The sequence below is a fragment of the Brassica oleracea genome, chromosome C6 (assembly GCF_000695525.1).
Source record: "Brassica oleracea var. oleracea cultivar TO1000 chromosome C6, BOL, whole genome shotgun sequence".
Lineage (NCBI taxonomy): Eukaryota > Viridiplantae > Streptophyta > Magnoliopsida > Brassicales > Brassicaceae > Brassica > Brassica oleracea.
The window spans coordinates 23,983,915-23,999,284 of NC_027753.1; the positions used below are offsets into that span (position 1 = coordinate 23,983,915).

At 38.0% G+C, this 15,370-nt stretch overlaps 1 protein-coding gene and 1 long non-coding RNA gene across 7 annotated transcripts; one reads left to right on the forward strand and one right to left on the reverse strand.

Annotated features, from left to right (window-relative positions):
• The first annotated feature begins 62 nt into the window (after window positions 1-62).
• Window positions 63-5,996, forward strand: LOC106297102. 6 transcript variants are annotated; one of them, XR_001261407.1, is made up of 4 exons: window positions 63-475; window positions 609-662; window positions 828-938; window positions 5,537-5,996. It is a non-coding gene; the product is annotated as an uncharacterized LOC106297102 (long non-coding RNA). The 6 variants fall into 6 exon arrangements; XR_001261405.1 differs by lacking the exon at window positions 5,537-5,996 and adding an exon at window positions 4,048-4,220; XR_001261406.1 differs by lacking the exon at window positions 5,537-5,996 and adding an exon at window positions 4,045-4,212.
• A 2,895-nt stretch (window positions 5,997-8,891) lies between these two features.
• On the reverse strand, window positions 8,892-9,884 carry LOC106297795. Its single transcript, XM_013733963.1, has one exon. It carries the CDS (start codon window positions 9,882-9,884, stop codon window positions 8,892-8,894), a length of 993 nt encoding a protein of 330 aa, XP_013589417.1.
• Window positions 9,885-15,370: the final 5,486 nt, after the last annotated feature.

The window sequence follows — 15,370 nt, forward strand, 5'->3', positions numbered from 1 at the left end:
CTCTCTCTCTCTCTCTCTCTCTCTCTCTCTCTCTCTCTCTCTCTCTCTCTCTCTCTCTCTCTGCAACCTTGTTGATTTATCGGTCTTGTCTTTTAAACTTGTTTAATCAAAATCCAAATTGTGGTATTGAACAGAGAAACCTGAGCCATTTGATTTCTTGATACAGTTCTAGTTTCTCTCTTAACGTCTGTAAAGTAGCTCAAACTGAAAATCTGGGTTTGATTCTATGTGGTAATTGTTTGATTTGGAAGGGAGTTTCGAGAGGTTTGTGATTCCTTATCATTGGTTTTGAGATTGGTGAAGTGTCTTTGCTTGTCTCAATCTTCCGGATCGATAACCGTGGAAGATTTTAGTTGTTGAGAAAAATGCATATGAGGTATATGGAGAGGACTAATAGTATGAGAGAAAAGAGACAACTTGAGGAAGATGATAATAACAATCAGCAGCCTGAGCGTAAAAGGCCCGCTCTTGCAAGGTAATCTATGTTCATACTTGTATCAGTTACAACCCTTTAGCTTCTTTTGTTTCTAAATTAAGATTCTCGCTTTTGTTAAATCTACAATTGATTGAAAAGGTAGTGCTTTTATAACTGTGTATGTTCGTTTCAGTGTAATTGTGGAAGCCCTGAAGACAAGACCAATAAATCACTCGTAATCGTGCAGGTAGCTAGAACTTTAGGGAAAACACTGCGTACATTTCAGCCCACAATTAGAGAGCTACAGATTTGTTTTTTTATTCCATCTCAAGAAGAAAAATCATCTGTAATTGAACATTGATGAACGTGTTGTTAGTTGTGTCTTGTAATAATGTCTGATGTGATTTTCCAGCCTAATAATAGCCGCACAAGACCAAGACCCATGGAGTTTAGCTAAAGATGTATTGCCACGAGAAGATGAACATGTCTACGAGGTTCATCGTTCTGATCACCATGTCACCAGGTTCGTTCCTTCCCTTACAGCTCACTCTTAAATGAACATGTCTTGATTCTGGTTGGTGTTTAGATATATGGTTAGTGTTAGTGTTAAATGTGGTTAGTGAACATCGTTCTGAACATCGTAGTGAAGCTTGTAGTCTTGTGTGTTCATGTGTCACGGGAGCTTGTAGTCTTGTAATCTTCTATATATTAAGTTTTGGTAAAACCAAACAATTTGATCACAAATTTTCTCGTTTTCTCGTTCTCTATATAAAGTCATATTCTCTTCTTTCCTTCTCTATATAAAGGGTTAATCATTCTCTATATAAACCATTTTTTTAAGAACTCTTAATTAAGAGACTAGCATTGAAGCACATAAAATATTGTTGTTTCTTAACTAAGTTCTTAAGTAACATTTATTATTAAAAAAATCATTAAGAAATCCTAATGGGGTTGTAGGGTTGATCATGTTCTAAGAAACATATATATGACGGTACCCCCAAAAAAATAACACCACGTATTTTTGAGGTACTCAAAGCATAGAATTGTATATATATATGGAACTTTGGATGATGTCAAAAAAAAAAAAATATATGGAACTTTGGATAACAAAGATATTGTTTTTTCGCTAAGTGAGGGCAAGTAAAAGTGATGTTGTTATAACAAAGATATTGTTGTTTTAATAATAAACATGAAATTGTTTAGCCAAAAAAGAAATTAGCTAACTCCTATATCGTTTTTTGTTCAACATCAGCATCTAAATCCAACAAACAACGATGTTTATATTTTATTAATCGTATTAATTATATGCATGCGGCCAATTGGTGCGGGTTTTATCGGGGGAAATTTGTCTTTGTTTACGAGGTGGAGTGTCTGCTCTAAAAGAAAACAAAGTTGCATACGAAACAAGCACTTTATGTACAGAAAAAAGTTGCATACTCCTATCGATTTTATATATTTTATGTGGTGTTGTTGCCATTGGGAGATAAGAAGAATAGTCATATGGAGTGAACAGACATCGATAAAAAAAAAAGTTGCTTATTCATTTTACTGAAAAGGAAAATGATTATATATTCAGAACGATGGATCATAAATGAGACTGAAGTTGAAAGAATTGGGAGTTTCGGAAAATTACAGAAATCTTATTATGATTCGTCTCTTTAACTTTTTGGTTTGTCCACCTTTTTTTTTTTGAAACTAGGTTTGTCCAACTTTCAGCCTGTTAGTTTTTATCATATGGAGTGAACAGACATCGATGCTCAGTGTTTTACATATCTCCTTTAGAAACTAGTAAGCGTATCTAATCATTGAGTTACTGGTGTTGAGTAAGAGCAGCAGCATCTCTTTCTTACAATCACACCGACTATCTAATTAGTATGTTTTCTGGAAATATAATGAATTTTACACTTATCGTTATTCTCTTGCGAGATAAATACCCGCGCTATGCCGCATAAGCTTTTTGAATATTTTTTTTTTGTCATCAACTTATACAGTTTCATATTGAATCTGCGAACCAAACCGGAAGATTTGCATCCATGTGAACGACGAAAGACAGTTGTTTCCTTACACTGCGTGCTAGACTATCCGTTTTTTGTATATTTTTTATAATATCATATTTATTAGATAATTTATTTTTCAGTTCTGATAGCATTATAATTTTTGGTTAAAATAATCTGATTAGTAAATATCGATCAACTTTGGTTTTAATTTTGAACTTCGAAAGAAATTAAACATTCTAAAATTTTGATTTTTTTTGTCTCTTTTTAATTCAAGGTATTTCCAAAATGTATAGAAGTTTTCTTTGCAATGTATTGTTTATGTTTTTTTCTGCTATGAATTTTTGTCTCATATATTCTTATGGTAAATTATGTTTGGTAGAAATATATTGTAACATAGACTTTATATTCTACTTAATTTAAATAGAATTAAAATTCTTATAAGTTAATCAAAATATCAATGTTAAGTTGATAAGATCTTAACATGAAGTTGCCGAAGCTAAATTCGTCCAAATGATTAGGTTCTTTCCTGAAGCTTTGGAACTTAGATAAGGTGGGGATACTTAGTGAGGAAGTGCTGCATTAGGGGTGGGCGTTCGGATATCCGTTCGGATTCAGGTCGGGTATTTCGGATGTTCGGATATTTCGGTATAGAAGCATAAAACTCGTTCGAGTATTTCTGCACGACGGGTAGGGTTCGGGTATTTTAGATATAACCGAAAAAACCAAAGCATTTGATAAAAAAAAATTGAATTACTGATAGAAAAAAATTAAAATCACATAATTCTTGCAAAAAAAAAACTATTCGTTCTTTTGCTTTCGTTACGTAACAAGATCGAGAGTAACAAGTGAAGCTCCATGGATGGAAACTACCCCTCCGTATGAAGAACGACAAGATGGTTCGAGATGGCTCCGGTTGTTACATTAATGTTTATGGTGGTTACCGTTGATGACAGCAACAACTAATGTCTCTGAGAAACCTTACATGGATCATGAGAAGAACAATATTTTAGGAAAGAAGATCTTGTAGGGAGAGAAGATGAGAGATGCGAAATGCATATGGTGTCTTCATCTCTCACGTTTAAGAAGGAGATACATATATATATTGCACATGTTTAAGTTAAGAAAAATAGTGATTTGGTATTGATTTTATATAATATTAATTAAACCAAAATCGGTTTAGAGAAACCAATCATGAAAGATGTAGATTTGGATTGAAGTATACATATGTTCAGATGACTTCGGGTATTACTTCGGGTTTCGTATATACCCGATCGGGTTTGGGTATCCAAACTTGTTCAATACAAAACCCGCTCGGGTATTTTGCTACTTCGGTTCGGATTCGGGTTTTTCGGGTCGAGTTCGTATTCGAGTTTGGGTATCGGATAAAATGTCCAGTCCTATGCTGCATGGGATCGTGATGAGAAGCTCACATTTTAAACCGTAAACAAATTATACCCTGATTAAACAATAATCAGAAGCCCTTGCCTATAAAACTAACCCAAAAATTGGTAACCATCAATAGCGGGGTAGCGATAGACAATGATCAAGAAATGACTTGGTTGTTTCGGTGGGTTATGACTGCCGGGTTGGGTTTTTTTTAATTGGTTAATAAAATTTTTATTTGGATTATAGCAGCTAGGGTGACTTTTTAAGTGGTGAACCTGAGGGATGGCTAAGTGGCGAACCTGAGGGATGGCCAGACTCGCAATAGTGAGGCTAGAGACAACATCAGACCTAAAAATTTTGAGATCGTACTGAGAACCCCATTTGAATATAAGAAACAAGCTTTTAGTATCAGGAACGCCTTAGGGCTGGGCCTGATCGGATGAACACGAGCTGGAACGCTTGCAAGAACAGATTAGGGTTCGTCGGGTTCGGATTAGGGTTCCAAAGCAAATCGGCGCGCACTGTATTAGTACGTGAGGGCGCGTCGGTAGTCAGATTGACAAACGGTTTGCACTGACTGATTTGTCTTGGCAAGAGCTTCGATTTGATATCTTGATCGTTTTTCGGAGAACGACCTCTGTGAAGTTACGAGGTAGATTCTTTTTGTTTAGGGTTTTAGGGGTTTGGTTTTAGGCTCAGGGTGTTAGAGGCTATCGTACTGATAACGTGTTGTAAAACGAAGGTCTTAGGTTTGAATATTTCTGTGTTTTATTAATGAATAAGAGATCCCTTTATATAAGGGTTACATGAGAGATAAATGGAAATACATAAATAGAAAGATTACAAATCATAAACATAGATGAAATAGGAAAACTAGAAGAATGGAAAATCTTTAGCCGACTTTCCCTCTCTCTCCATGCCGCGGCCGCCGCCTCTCTCTCTAGGGTTTGGACCGTCTCTCTCTCTAGGGTTTGGGCCGGTTATGGACCGGACCGGTTATGGACATCCACCAATTGATTTATAACATTAAGATATTTTTTTATGATTTTAAGAAACATTAAATGAAAATATTTGAATTGATTAAATTTCATTGCTGAAAAGTTATTGGAAAGTGTATAATAAAATAAAAGAAAAAATAAATTATAAATATTTATTGAATTTTTAATAAGCATAAACTTTAGAAAATCTTACTTGCAGGAACAGAGGGAGAAGTACATGGAGTAGTTTTCTATGTAACACACGGGTCTTGTGAAAGACCATATGCGCTAGAAGTAAGCCCATTTGGGTATAATACTAGTGAAGCCCATTTAAAGTTAAATAAGTAGCAAAAAAGAGAAACTATCAGTTGAGTTTAAAGCCTATTTCATTCATTCACTAGAAATATCGATTCTTGGCTTGCGTTCTTAAAATCTCAGAGGAGTCGTCTCCTCCCATGCCCCATATGTCATAGAGCAATTTTCTATGGATTTTTCAAATCTCATATGTCATTATGATTTTAATGAAACACGAATATCCGATTATACATTTTTCCATTTTTAATTTTTTCAAAAAAAATATTCCGAAACTTCAAAAATTCAAATTTTAAAAAATTTTGAATTTCAAAATTATAATGATAAATTTTTACGTTGTACTAAATTATACTTTGCGATACTAAGTTCATATGCATATCGATCTCACTTCACTTACTTGTTATTACCTTCTTATCGTCTATTTTATTGTGATCTTGTTTGAACAAAAGAAGGAAGATGGTGATGCTCAGAATCTGAAACAGATATGGATTGGAGCGAGTGAACGTCAAAGGATCTTATATCACTGTCTTTCAACTCAAAACCGTAATTCAAGATCAGCTCCAAGATCCCTCACCATAACCAGACCTTATCCACTGATCGCAACCTTCTCTTCGCGAAGACTCCCGATGATTTCGTCAGCTTCACCGACATGACCGACCCCAACCTCCTTATCTCCTCTCTTAATATCTCTCCCACAGATCCATGCTCTACCTGGCGTATGAAGGTGAGCACACGATTCGCGGCGGTCCAGCCGTAACCCCTACCGGATCTTTCGGGAGGAAGATGAGTGTCAATGATCTAATCGCGCGCCAGATGCGCGTGTCTCGCCAGGAGAAGTCTCACTGCAATTCCGTCTCCTTCGACCGCAACTGCGCCAACGCGTTTCACCACTACGTCAACGAGTCGTTGGCCTTCGCTGTCAAACCGCACATGAACGTCAGGTCGAGGTGGATTTCAGAAACCAAAGCCGCTATTTATGCTAATCAAACAAAAGTTAATCCTTAACTAAAAAGTAGATTTAACAATTATCTAGTCCTGATAAGAAAAGCAAACTTAATAACTTATAACGCAAGTAAAGCCTGAAACCCAAAAGCCCATAACAATGGCGGTGGAGATGATGATACGCTGCATCAGGTTCCCCTGGGTGGAGAAGGATTCGTCCATGAATCTGGGGATGTATTATCACCATGAAATCGTGAAAGATGTTTAACATTGAAAACGTCCGAAGTGCGTAGATGAGCCGGAAGACAAACGCGATAAGCATTAGGATTGATACACTCCAAAACTTCAACTGGTCCAATTTTCTTGGACTTAAGCTTATTGTACTCTCGCAATGGAAGCCGCTCCTTGGTCAAATAAACCCAAACGAGATTACCAGGGGCGAAGAGAACCTCGCGACGCTTTTTATCAGCTGCAACTTTATACTTCGCTGTTGAAGCTTCGAGATTAGACCGAGCTTGCGCGTGTATATCATGTATGTCCGAGACGAAGTCAACTGCTTCTCCATGATGACACGTCTTATCGGGAACAATAGAGAGATCAAGAGGACCACACGGGACGATACCGTACACAACCCTAAAAGGCGAGAAGCCCAAGTTGCGGTTAAGAGCATGGTTATGATCAAACTCTGCCTGCCCCAGCTTACAATCCCATGATCGAATATTGTCGCCAACAAGGCAGCGCAGAAGGTTACCCAAAGAATGATTGGTGACCTTGGTCTGACCATCGGATTGAGGATGATATGCAGTACTCATATCAAGGGAAGTACCCAAAAGCTTCCATAAAGAGCGCCAGAAATGACTCAGAAAGCGAGCGTCTCGATCGGAAACTATCGCAGAAGGTAAGCCATGAAGGCGATAGATTTCGCGAAAGAAGAGAACGGCCACATTAACAGCGTCTATTTTTTTCTTACATGCCACAAAATGTGCCATTTTCGAAAAACGATCGACTACCACAAAGATAGAATCATGACCTTTCTGCGTCTGTGGCAAGCCCGAAACGAAATCCATGCTCACGTGGGTCCATGGCTGTGTTGGAACCGGGAGAGGAAGGTAGAGGCCCACATTAGTTGCCTTTCCTTTAGCATGTTGACAGATTCTGCAGCGAGCCACAAAACATTCAAAAACTCGACGAAGGGTTGGCTAGAACTACGAAGTGGAAACCAAGTGAAGTGTTCGATCTCTTCCCACATGCCCTTCGTTATGGAGTTCACTGATGATTTGTAGACAGAGACTACAATCAGGAATACACAAGCAAAGTCCGTGAAACAAGAAGCCGTCAAGCAACGAATATTCATCAAGAAGACCGAATTGTACGTCAGCATGAATCTTGGCAAAGAAGGCATCCGTTGGATACAAATCGGCGAACGACTCGAACCCCAAAATGCGTGTGTGCATTGTAGTAAGCCAATAATTTCTTCGACTAAGGGCATCGGCGACTCGGTTAGTTGCACTGGATTGATGATGAATGGAGAAAGTGAACTACTGGAGATAAGAGATCCAGCCTGCATGCATGGATGAGACCTTTGCTTGGCTGTCTAGATGGCGTAGAGCATCGTGGTCAGTGAAAAGCATGAAATCACGATGAACAAGATAGTGACGCCAATGTTTAATAGCCTGAACAATGACGTAAAACTCAACATCGTACGTACTATAGCGATTGCGAGCACCCGTTAGTTTCGCACTAAAATATGCCACAGGACGCCCATGTTGACTGAGGACTGCGCCGATTCCCAACTTTGATGCATCACACTGAAGTTCGAAGGTAGCAGAGAAGTCGGGGAGGACAAGAATTGAAGCCGTAGTCATTTTCTCTTTAATCAACTCGAAAGCTGCAGAGGCTTCCGGTGTCCAAGAAAACCTGCCTTCTTTCATGCAAGATGTTATTGGTGCCATTATAATACTAAAGTGTGCAATGAAACGGCGATAGAAAGAGGCGAGGCCATGGAAACTATGAACTTCAGAGACTGTCTTAGGTTGAGGCCACGATCGGACAACTTCTATTTTCGACATATCCACCGAAAATCCCTTGCCAGATATGATATAGCCCAAGAAAAGAACCTGAGACACTCCAAATTCACACTTCTGAGCTGCTGCGAAAAGCTTCTCCTTGTGCAAGACGGAGAGCACCTGGCGCAGAAGATCTTCATGTTCTGATATAGAGGAGCTAAAGATGAGTATGTCGTCAAAATAAACGACAACAAATTTTCCGATGAATTCTCGTAGAGCTTGATTCATAATCCTCATAAAGGTGCTACGAGCATTTGATAAGCCCAAAGGCATGACCAACCATTCAAAGAAACCTTCACGAGTCTTAAAAGTTGTCTTCCATTCATCTTCAGGGCGAATATGAATCTGATCATAACCACTCTTTAGATCGATCTTGGAAAATATTTTTGCTGTTCCAATTTGATCCAACATATCATCTAATCGCGGGATCGGAAATATGTAACGGATAGTTATTTTGTTGATAGCGTGACTATCCACACACATGCGCCAAGAACCGTCTTTTTGGGAATTAAAAGAGCTGGGACGGCACAAGGGCTCAAACTCTCTTTAATGTGGCCCTTTTGTAAAAGATCTTCTACTTGGCGACGCAATTCCTCGTGCTCGCATGGGCTCATGCGGTAGTGTGGCCGGTTGGGGAGAGTTGCGCCTGATATGAGATCGATCTGATGCTGTATATCATGCAGTGGGGGTAATCCTTATGGCAAGTTTGCTGGGAAGATGTCAGAAAATTCGTCTAGAACAGCCGATAACGTAGGAGATGATGTTTACGTGAGTGTTGGAAGTTGTGATGCCGGAACTATGGCGAATGCGTGTCTTTCTGTTTCCAACTCCGAGAGAAATGTTGAGTAAGAACAAAGCATCGTGGTGGATCGTGGTTGAGGAGTGGTGGACTTTGACTGGTTGTCGGAGGAGAAAGCGAAGGTGGTGTAGATGGTTCACGAGACGGGAGAAGTACAATTTGTTGTGAAGTCCACGTATAGTTGTAGGTATTCTTAGCTCCACCATGCAAGATTTTGCGATCATACTCCCATGGTCTTCCAAGTATAAGGTGACTTATGTCCATTGGCGCCACATCGCAATACATACGGTCCTTGTAAATTGGTCCAACCGAGAAAGAAACCAAAGCTCGATGCATGATGCGTACGTTTACTCCCTCCGATAACCATCCCAATGCGTATGGTGAGGGATGGGATTCCTTAGGAATGCCAAGCTTACGTATTGCTTCCTCCGAGATGACATTGCGTAAACTTCCATAATCGATTATAAAGCTGTAGATATGGTCTTTAATGGTACAAGTAGACCGAAAAATATATGTCTGTAACCACTTGTCGTCTTGTCGAAATGGTGTAAGACAAGAGCGATGTAGAACCAGTAGGCGACCACTATCTCTCGCTGTAAGGTGGTCTGTAGCCTCTTGTGGTTGGTCGTCATCCTCCTGCCAATCGTACACGTCTTCCACTTCGACTACATCATCAATTACCAAACCGCGGCGTGTTGAGTGAGGACATGCCTTCTGTCTATGGCCATGTTCCCCGCAAGAATAACAATGCAAGGCGTTTGATAGTGCAGACCGGCGCAATTGTTGTTCTTCCTGCATTGCAGGTTTACTGGCCGAGGTGGAAGCATCCCCCGCTTCTTTTGATGTCGTAGAAGGAGTGGTGCTGGATGCCTGGTCTTGAGAGCGCGGGCATGTGGACGAGGAACTCCAGTTAGATGACCGAGACTGTTGTTCAAAAGATGCGGCACAACATTGAGCTTCTCCGATCGTGGAGGGATCGAATTGGGCCATTGCCGTTTGAAGTTGTAAGATCCCCAATGAATCGTGACACCAGTTGAATTTGGCTGTCATGAATTTCATTACGAGTTAATAGCAGTGCAAACTCCGCTGCATATTTGTCCACCGTACGAGATTTCTTGGCGAAGATTCTGCAGTCTGGTATACATAGTGCGCTCTTAATTGTGAGGCATGAATGGTTGACGCAGATGTTTGGTCAGCTTGTCCCATGACTGGATGGGAGCTTTTCCGGTACGGGAATGAGTGGTTTTGAGTTGTTTCCACCACGTTGCAGCTTGTCCGCGAAAGCACATAGCAACGAGAGGGACTCTCCGGGTGGGAGGTACCTGTTTAAAATCAAGGATTTCTTCGACGGAGACCAACCAATCAATGAAATCATCACCCTTAAGACCTCTGTGAAATTCAGGTATGTCTACTTTGAAACTCTTTTCCCAGCGACTGTCGATGATATCCCGTTGTCGTAGATCCTCACAATAAACTCGCCTATGATCCTCTTCTTCTTCGTATATGTCACGAGCTCGAGCATCACTAAGTTGGTTTTGTTGATGTTGTTGTTAGTGTTGTCGAGGAGGGGGAGGTGTTGTCATTGCTGACATTGAGTTTGTTGAAGTGGTGGTGGATGTTGTTGCGCGGGTTGCAGTGGAGCATTAATGACCGGATAGGTTTGAGGGTCCAAGCGAATCGTTAAAGCATTCGTCAAGGCTTCGAGATGATCTGTTACAGCCGATAGTGCTGTAGTGAACGTTTCGCCTTGTTGTTGAATGGAAGCTTGTGTCGCAGTCTGCATATCAACGAGGAGGACTCGTAAATCAGTTATGTCCGAAGAGGTTTCTTCTGTCGTTTTCTTTGTCATGATAACGAGAGAAAAAATCCGGAAACATACTGATTCTGATACCAACTGATAGAGGGTGGAAGCTAAGTAACTCAAAGATCAACGGTTTGATCTTTGAATTGGTTTCTTGTCGTCGAAGTTAATTCGAAAACAAGATGGATAGGACACGAATACTCTTTGCAGTGCTCGTTAAAGCTCTTAGGGGGGGCGAATACTCTTCGCAGTGCTTGTGAAAGCTCTTGAAAACTTCTAAATCTTTATTCAATAATCAAGGTGTATGTTTACAGAAACTAAAGCCGCTATTTATGCTAATCAAACGAAAGCTAATCCTTAACTAAAAAGGAGATTTAACAATTATCTAGTCCTAATAATAAAAGGAAACTTAATAACTTATAATGCAAGTAAAGCCTGAAACCCAAAAGCCCATAATAATGGCGGTGGAGATGATGATACGCTGCATCATTGTTTAAGGAAGGGTGGTACGAGATCGAGATTGGCCCTGAGGATGATCTGAAGCTCTCTAAGATGAAGAAAGAGGTGGTTGTTGGAGTCAAGGATCTTAAAGAAGTCGACAATGATTTCTTCCTCGTTGTCGTCAAGATCTTGGATCATCAGGTTCGTTTCTAAGTCATACTAAAGATATAAAACATTCATGATTGCTTTATGTTGATACAGTCACTTGTATGATTCGTTCCACGTAAATTATGTATAATTTGATTAGTCAAATTGACAGGGATCGCTGCCGAGTACCTTCCCGATAGAGAACTGAAACAATCCAACAACAATGCCTGTTTTGAAAACATGTATGGGTCGTGCAAGGAGCCTCTCATTCGTTAAGAGGATCTTTGGTTTTGCTTTTCTTTTGTCTCAGTTTCTAGATTTTGCCTCAGATGTTCCTGCATTGGCTGAGTGTGTACGTCTTGGGTTTCGCGTCCCTGAGGGCTATGAGTTGCTCATCAACTATATGGCTAACACTTGTTAAATCACATCACTACACACGTCTGTCTTTATATTTTCTTCTTCGGGTTTTATGTACGAACTTTCGTTAAATAGTGTTTAATTCAGAAAATGGAATAGCAAAATCTAAGGACAATTTTTTAAGGGTTTCAATGCTAGCTTCTTTTTGTTCAAGTTCCAGACCATGAGGCAAAACTACTGCATTACCAGATATATTTTATTTTTAAAAAAATAACTTGGAGGTGCGGGGAATCGAACGCCGTGCCTCTCACATGCAAATTCCACTATAAATTGGACTGGGCTGAAGTTTATATCAACGAAATGAGGCCCAAAATTAACAATTGGATGGTTGCTTTCAGGCATGGGCATTTCGGGTATCGGTTCGGTTCGGTTCGGGTATTTCAGATTTTAGGTAGTTCAGATAGGGGACTAGAGGATCCATTTACTACTTGACCTATTTTTGGTTCGGTTCGGTTCAGATAGTTTTGGGTTCGGTTCAGATAGTTTCGGATTCGGTTCGGTTCGGTTCGGTTCGGATAGTAAAAGTAGGAACCGAAAAATATCCAGAAAAAAAATAGGTTCTCGTTTGGATCCGGTTCGGGTTCGGATAATTCAGGTAGTTCGGATAATTTGGATAAAATATCGGTTATTTAGGGTAAAATATCAAATAATTAGGATGATTCAGATAAAAAATTTGGATATTTCGGATTACTTTGGAATTTTGGATAAATCTATCCGGATAGTTTTGGATACTTTCGAATGGTTCGGATACTTTATAATAATTTAGTTATCCTTAACTATTTTTGGAAACTTTGAATAGAATTTTAAATTAAAAATAAATATTTAGTTATGTTATATGTATATATAATTAATATTTATATTTATCCGGGTACCTGTTCGGTTCTCGATTCGGTTCTAATTCGGTTCGGTTATTTCGGATATAAAAAATATATGAATCGTTCGGCTATTGATCCGGTTCCGATTTCGGTTCTATTCCGATTCGGTTTTTCGGTTTCGGTTATTCTGGCCAGACCTGGTTTCTTTCCAAGACCAAAAACGACAAATTAAGGGAGGACAGGAAAACAACATAATTTTTGTCGTCTTCTTCAACTTTTGGAAACTTTATTCCCAAAATATATAAAAAGTAATAGTGGGGAAGACTTTTTTTAACGCTCGTTTAAAACACATTAGTCGGTCCATGTGCTTACCAGAAAATCACTGATAGTACTATAAAAATGAATTATATTAAAATAATTTCATTAATAAATGTCTATGATGAGATAAGCAGACAAATCTACATGCCGAAGATTTTTTTTTTTCATCGGCTTGGTTAATTGCATTGTTCTTTCCATCCAAAACATAGCGGGAAAAATAATTAGTGAAATGAAAAAATAAAAATAATTAGTGAACTGTTCTTTTATTTATGTTAAAATAATTAAATATGAAATCAAATATGAAGACAAAAAAAATCAAAAATCAAAAGTAAGAAGTGGGAAACGAGAGGCACACGTATCGAAAAGACAAAATAGATAGCGACAAAACTTAAGAAAGCTCTCAAATAAATACGCCAATCATATATAGCGTGTTCTACTAGTATTCTCCTCTTTTATTTTTTTATTGTTTAGCTGTCTCCGTTAACTTCTTTTTTGAGACACAAGCTGCTCCCGTTAACATTTTGGTTCTTTATACATAAATTCACAGCTGTGGTTTGGATATATATACCGTAAAATTATAAGGTCACTACGCGCCTTGCGCGGAAAAAAATGATTAAATTTAGATTTTGCGAGATTAAAAAACATTAAATCTGATTAATTTGGATATTAGTTTGTTTTGGATTGATAGTTTCGGGTGTTAATGAGGAGGATATAGATCGGCTAATTTATGTAGTAATTATATAAAAACTACAAAGAAATCTGTAAGAATCAGAAAACTATTTTAAATCAAAAACCTCAATTCCATTATAATAAGTATGCATATCTCATTCTTTCAAATACAAAGAATGATCTAAATATAAATAGGTATTGTAAAAATAAATTCAAAGGAAAAATAAGATTGAATAACTTCGAGACTTCAGAAATCGATGCTTGGAATCCTGCAATAAAAGAATTTCAATATATTAGGAATAACCAATGGTTTTTCTTATATATATTACTCATACAAAATAACAAACTTAGAATGCTATGCTTACCTTGGATATTCGGTGGATATTATTAAAAAGAATATATTTGACATATCTTATATACATTTTATATCCCAGTATATATCAAATTAAACTTATGTCAAATATTTTTTTTTAATATTCTTAAAAATTTACGACTTTAAAGTTTTGTTCGCTTGTAATCTTTTATTATTATTCTGTTTGTAATCTCTTAATCTTATACTACTCCATAAGTCGAACATTCCAGAAGTATATTCCTTGACAATGAATTTCCAACTCCGCCAGTTGTAAACTTCATATTATAAAAATATTTATAAACATCATCAAGTCACTTTATTAATCTCTATCATCAAGTCACTCTATTAATCTCCTCAGATGTAAGTTCCATATTATAATCAAAATAAACAGAGTCAGCGATCGAACGGCTCGTCAGTTAGTTATACGGGCTAAATTGAATATAAACAAAACAAACAACCTCTTCAATAAACGGATTAAGGGACACGGCAGACACATTGTATGCATTGCATACGCTTCGCTCATCTTTTAAGAACATGTTTTCCACGTATAAGAATATCATATTTATAAGGATCATTAAAAATAAGAAACCTCATGAAAATAAAGAACTTTTACCTTTCCATACTTTGAGCTTCACAAACTTCATAACACAAATGAGAGTTCGATCAGAAAGAAGTTGAATTGCTTCGCTTAGATCTAGTGCAACCTTTCCCCATACAACCAAGGGAATCCTAACATCTCTGAGGATCAAAATATAAAAGGTTATGGTGGTGAGCATGTTAAGTAGAAATTTTTTTATAGTAGATCGTTAAAAAATAAAAACGAAACTATATTAAATCGTTTTACTCACTCTTCATTTTTTAAGAGTAATTAAATCTTTTCCGTGTCCTTCCCATTGAGAGATACAATTTCAACATGAGTTACCTCTACTATCTGACTCACAATATCTACAAAATAAGAAAAAAAAGTAAGTATAATATTTGTGATCACGGTTAATGGTCAGAACATCTATTTCATTTAGACTCACCGATCAAGTATTCAGGGCTGAGAGTTCCGTCTAAGATTTCACGAAAATTAACATGGGTAAAACCAGTCAATCTGTATGGCAAATCGTCACAAAGTCGAATCTGAGTGGTGGCTTGGAACCAAATTTTGTAAGGATGCTTGGTTAATCGATAGGAGCCACATGCTTGAGAAAGCGAAAAATTGATGAATATCTTCGAATCACCTTCTTCGAGGAAAGATTCAAAGATCGGAACCACATCCTCATTAACAGTTGCATGAATCGTATCCCCCTGTCATGCGTATCATTAAAACCATATAAATACCAATATATTTCAATAAAGTTTGCATAATAATAATGGATTTCCGAAACTGGATCATCATACCAAAACAACTTACATTTGAATCAATTAATACCATCTCAATACTGTCAATATCGCCTGTGGAGTATTGTCTCCATAGACGAATTATCTTGACCTTAATTTTCCACGTAGTTTTCGCAGGACTCAAGTCCAT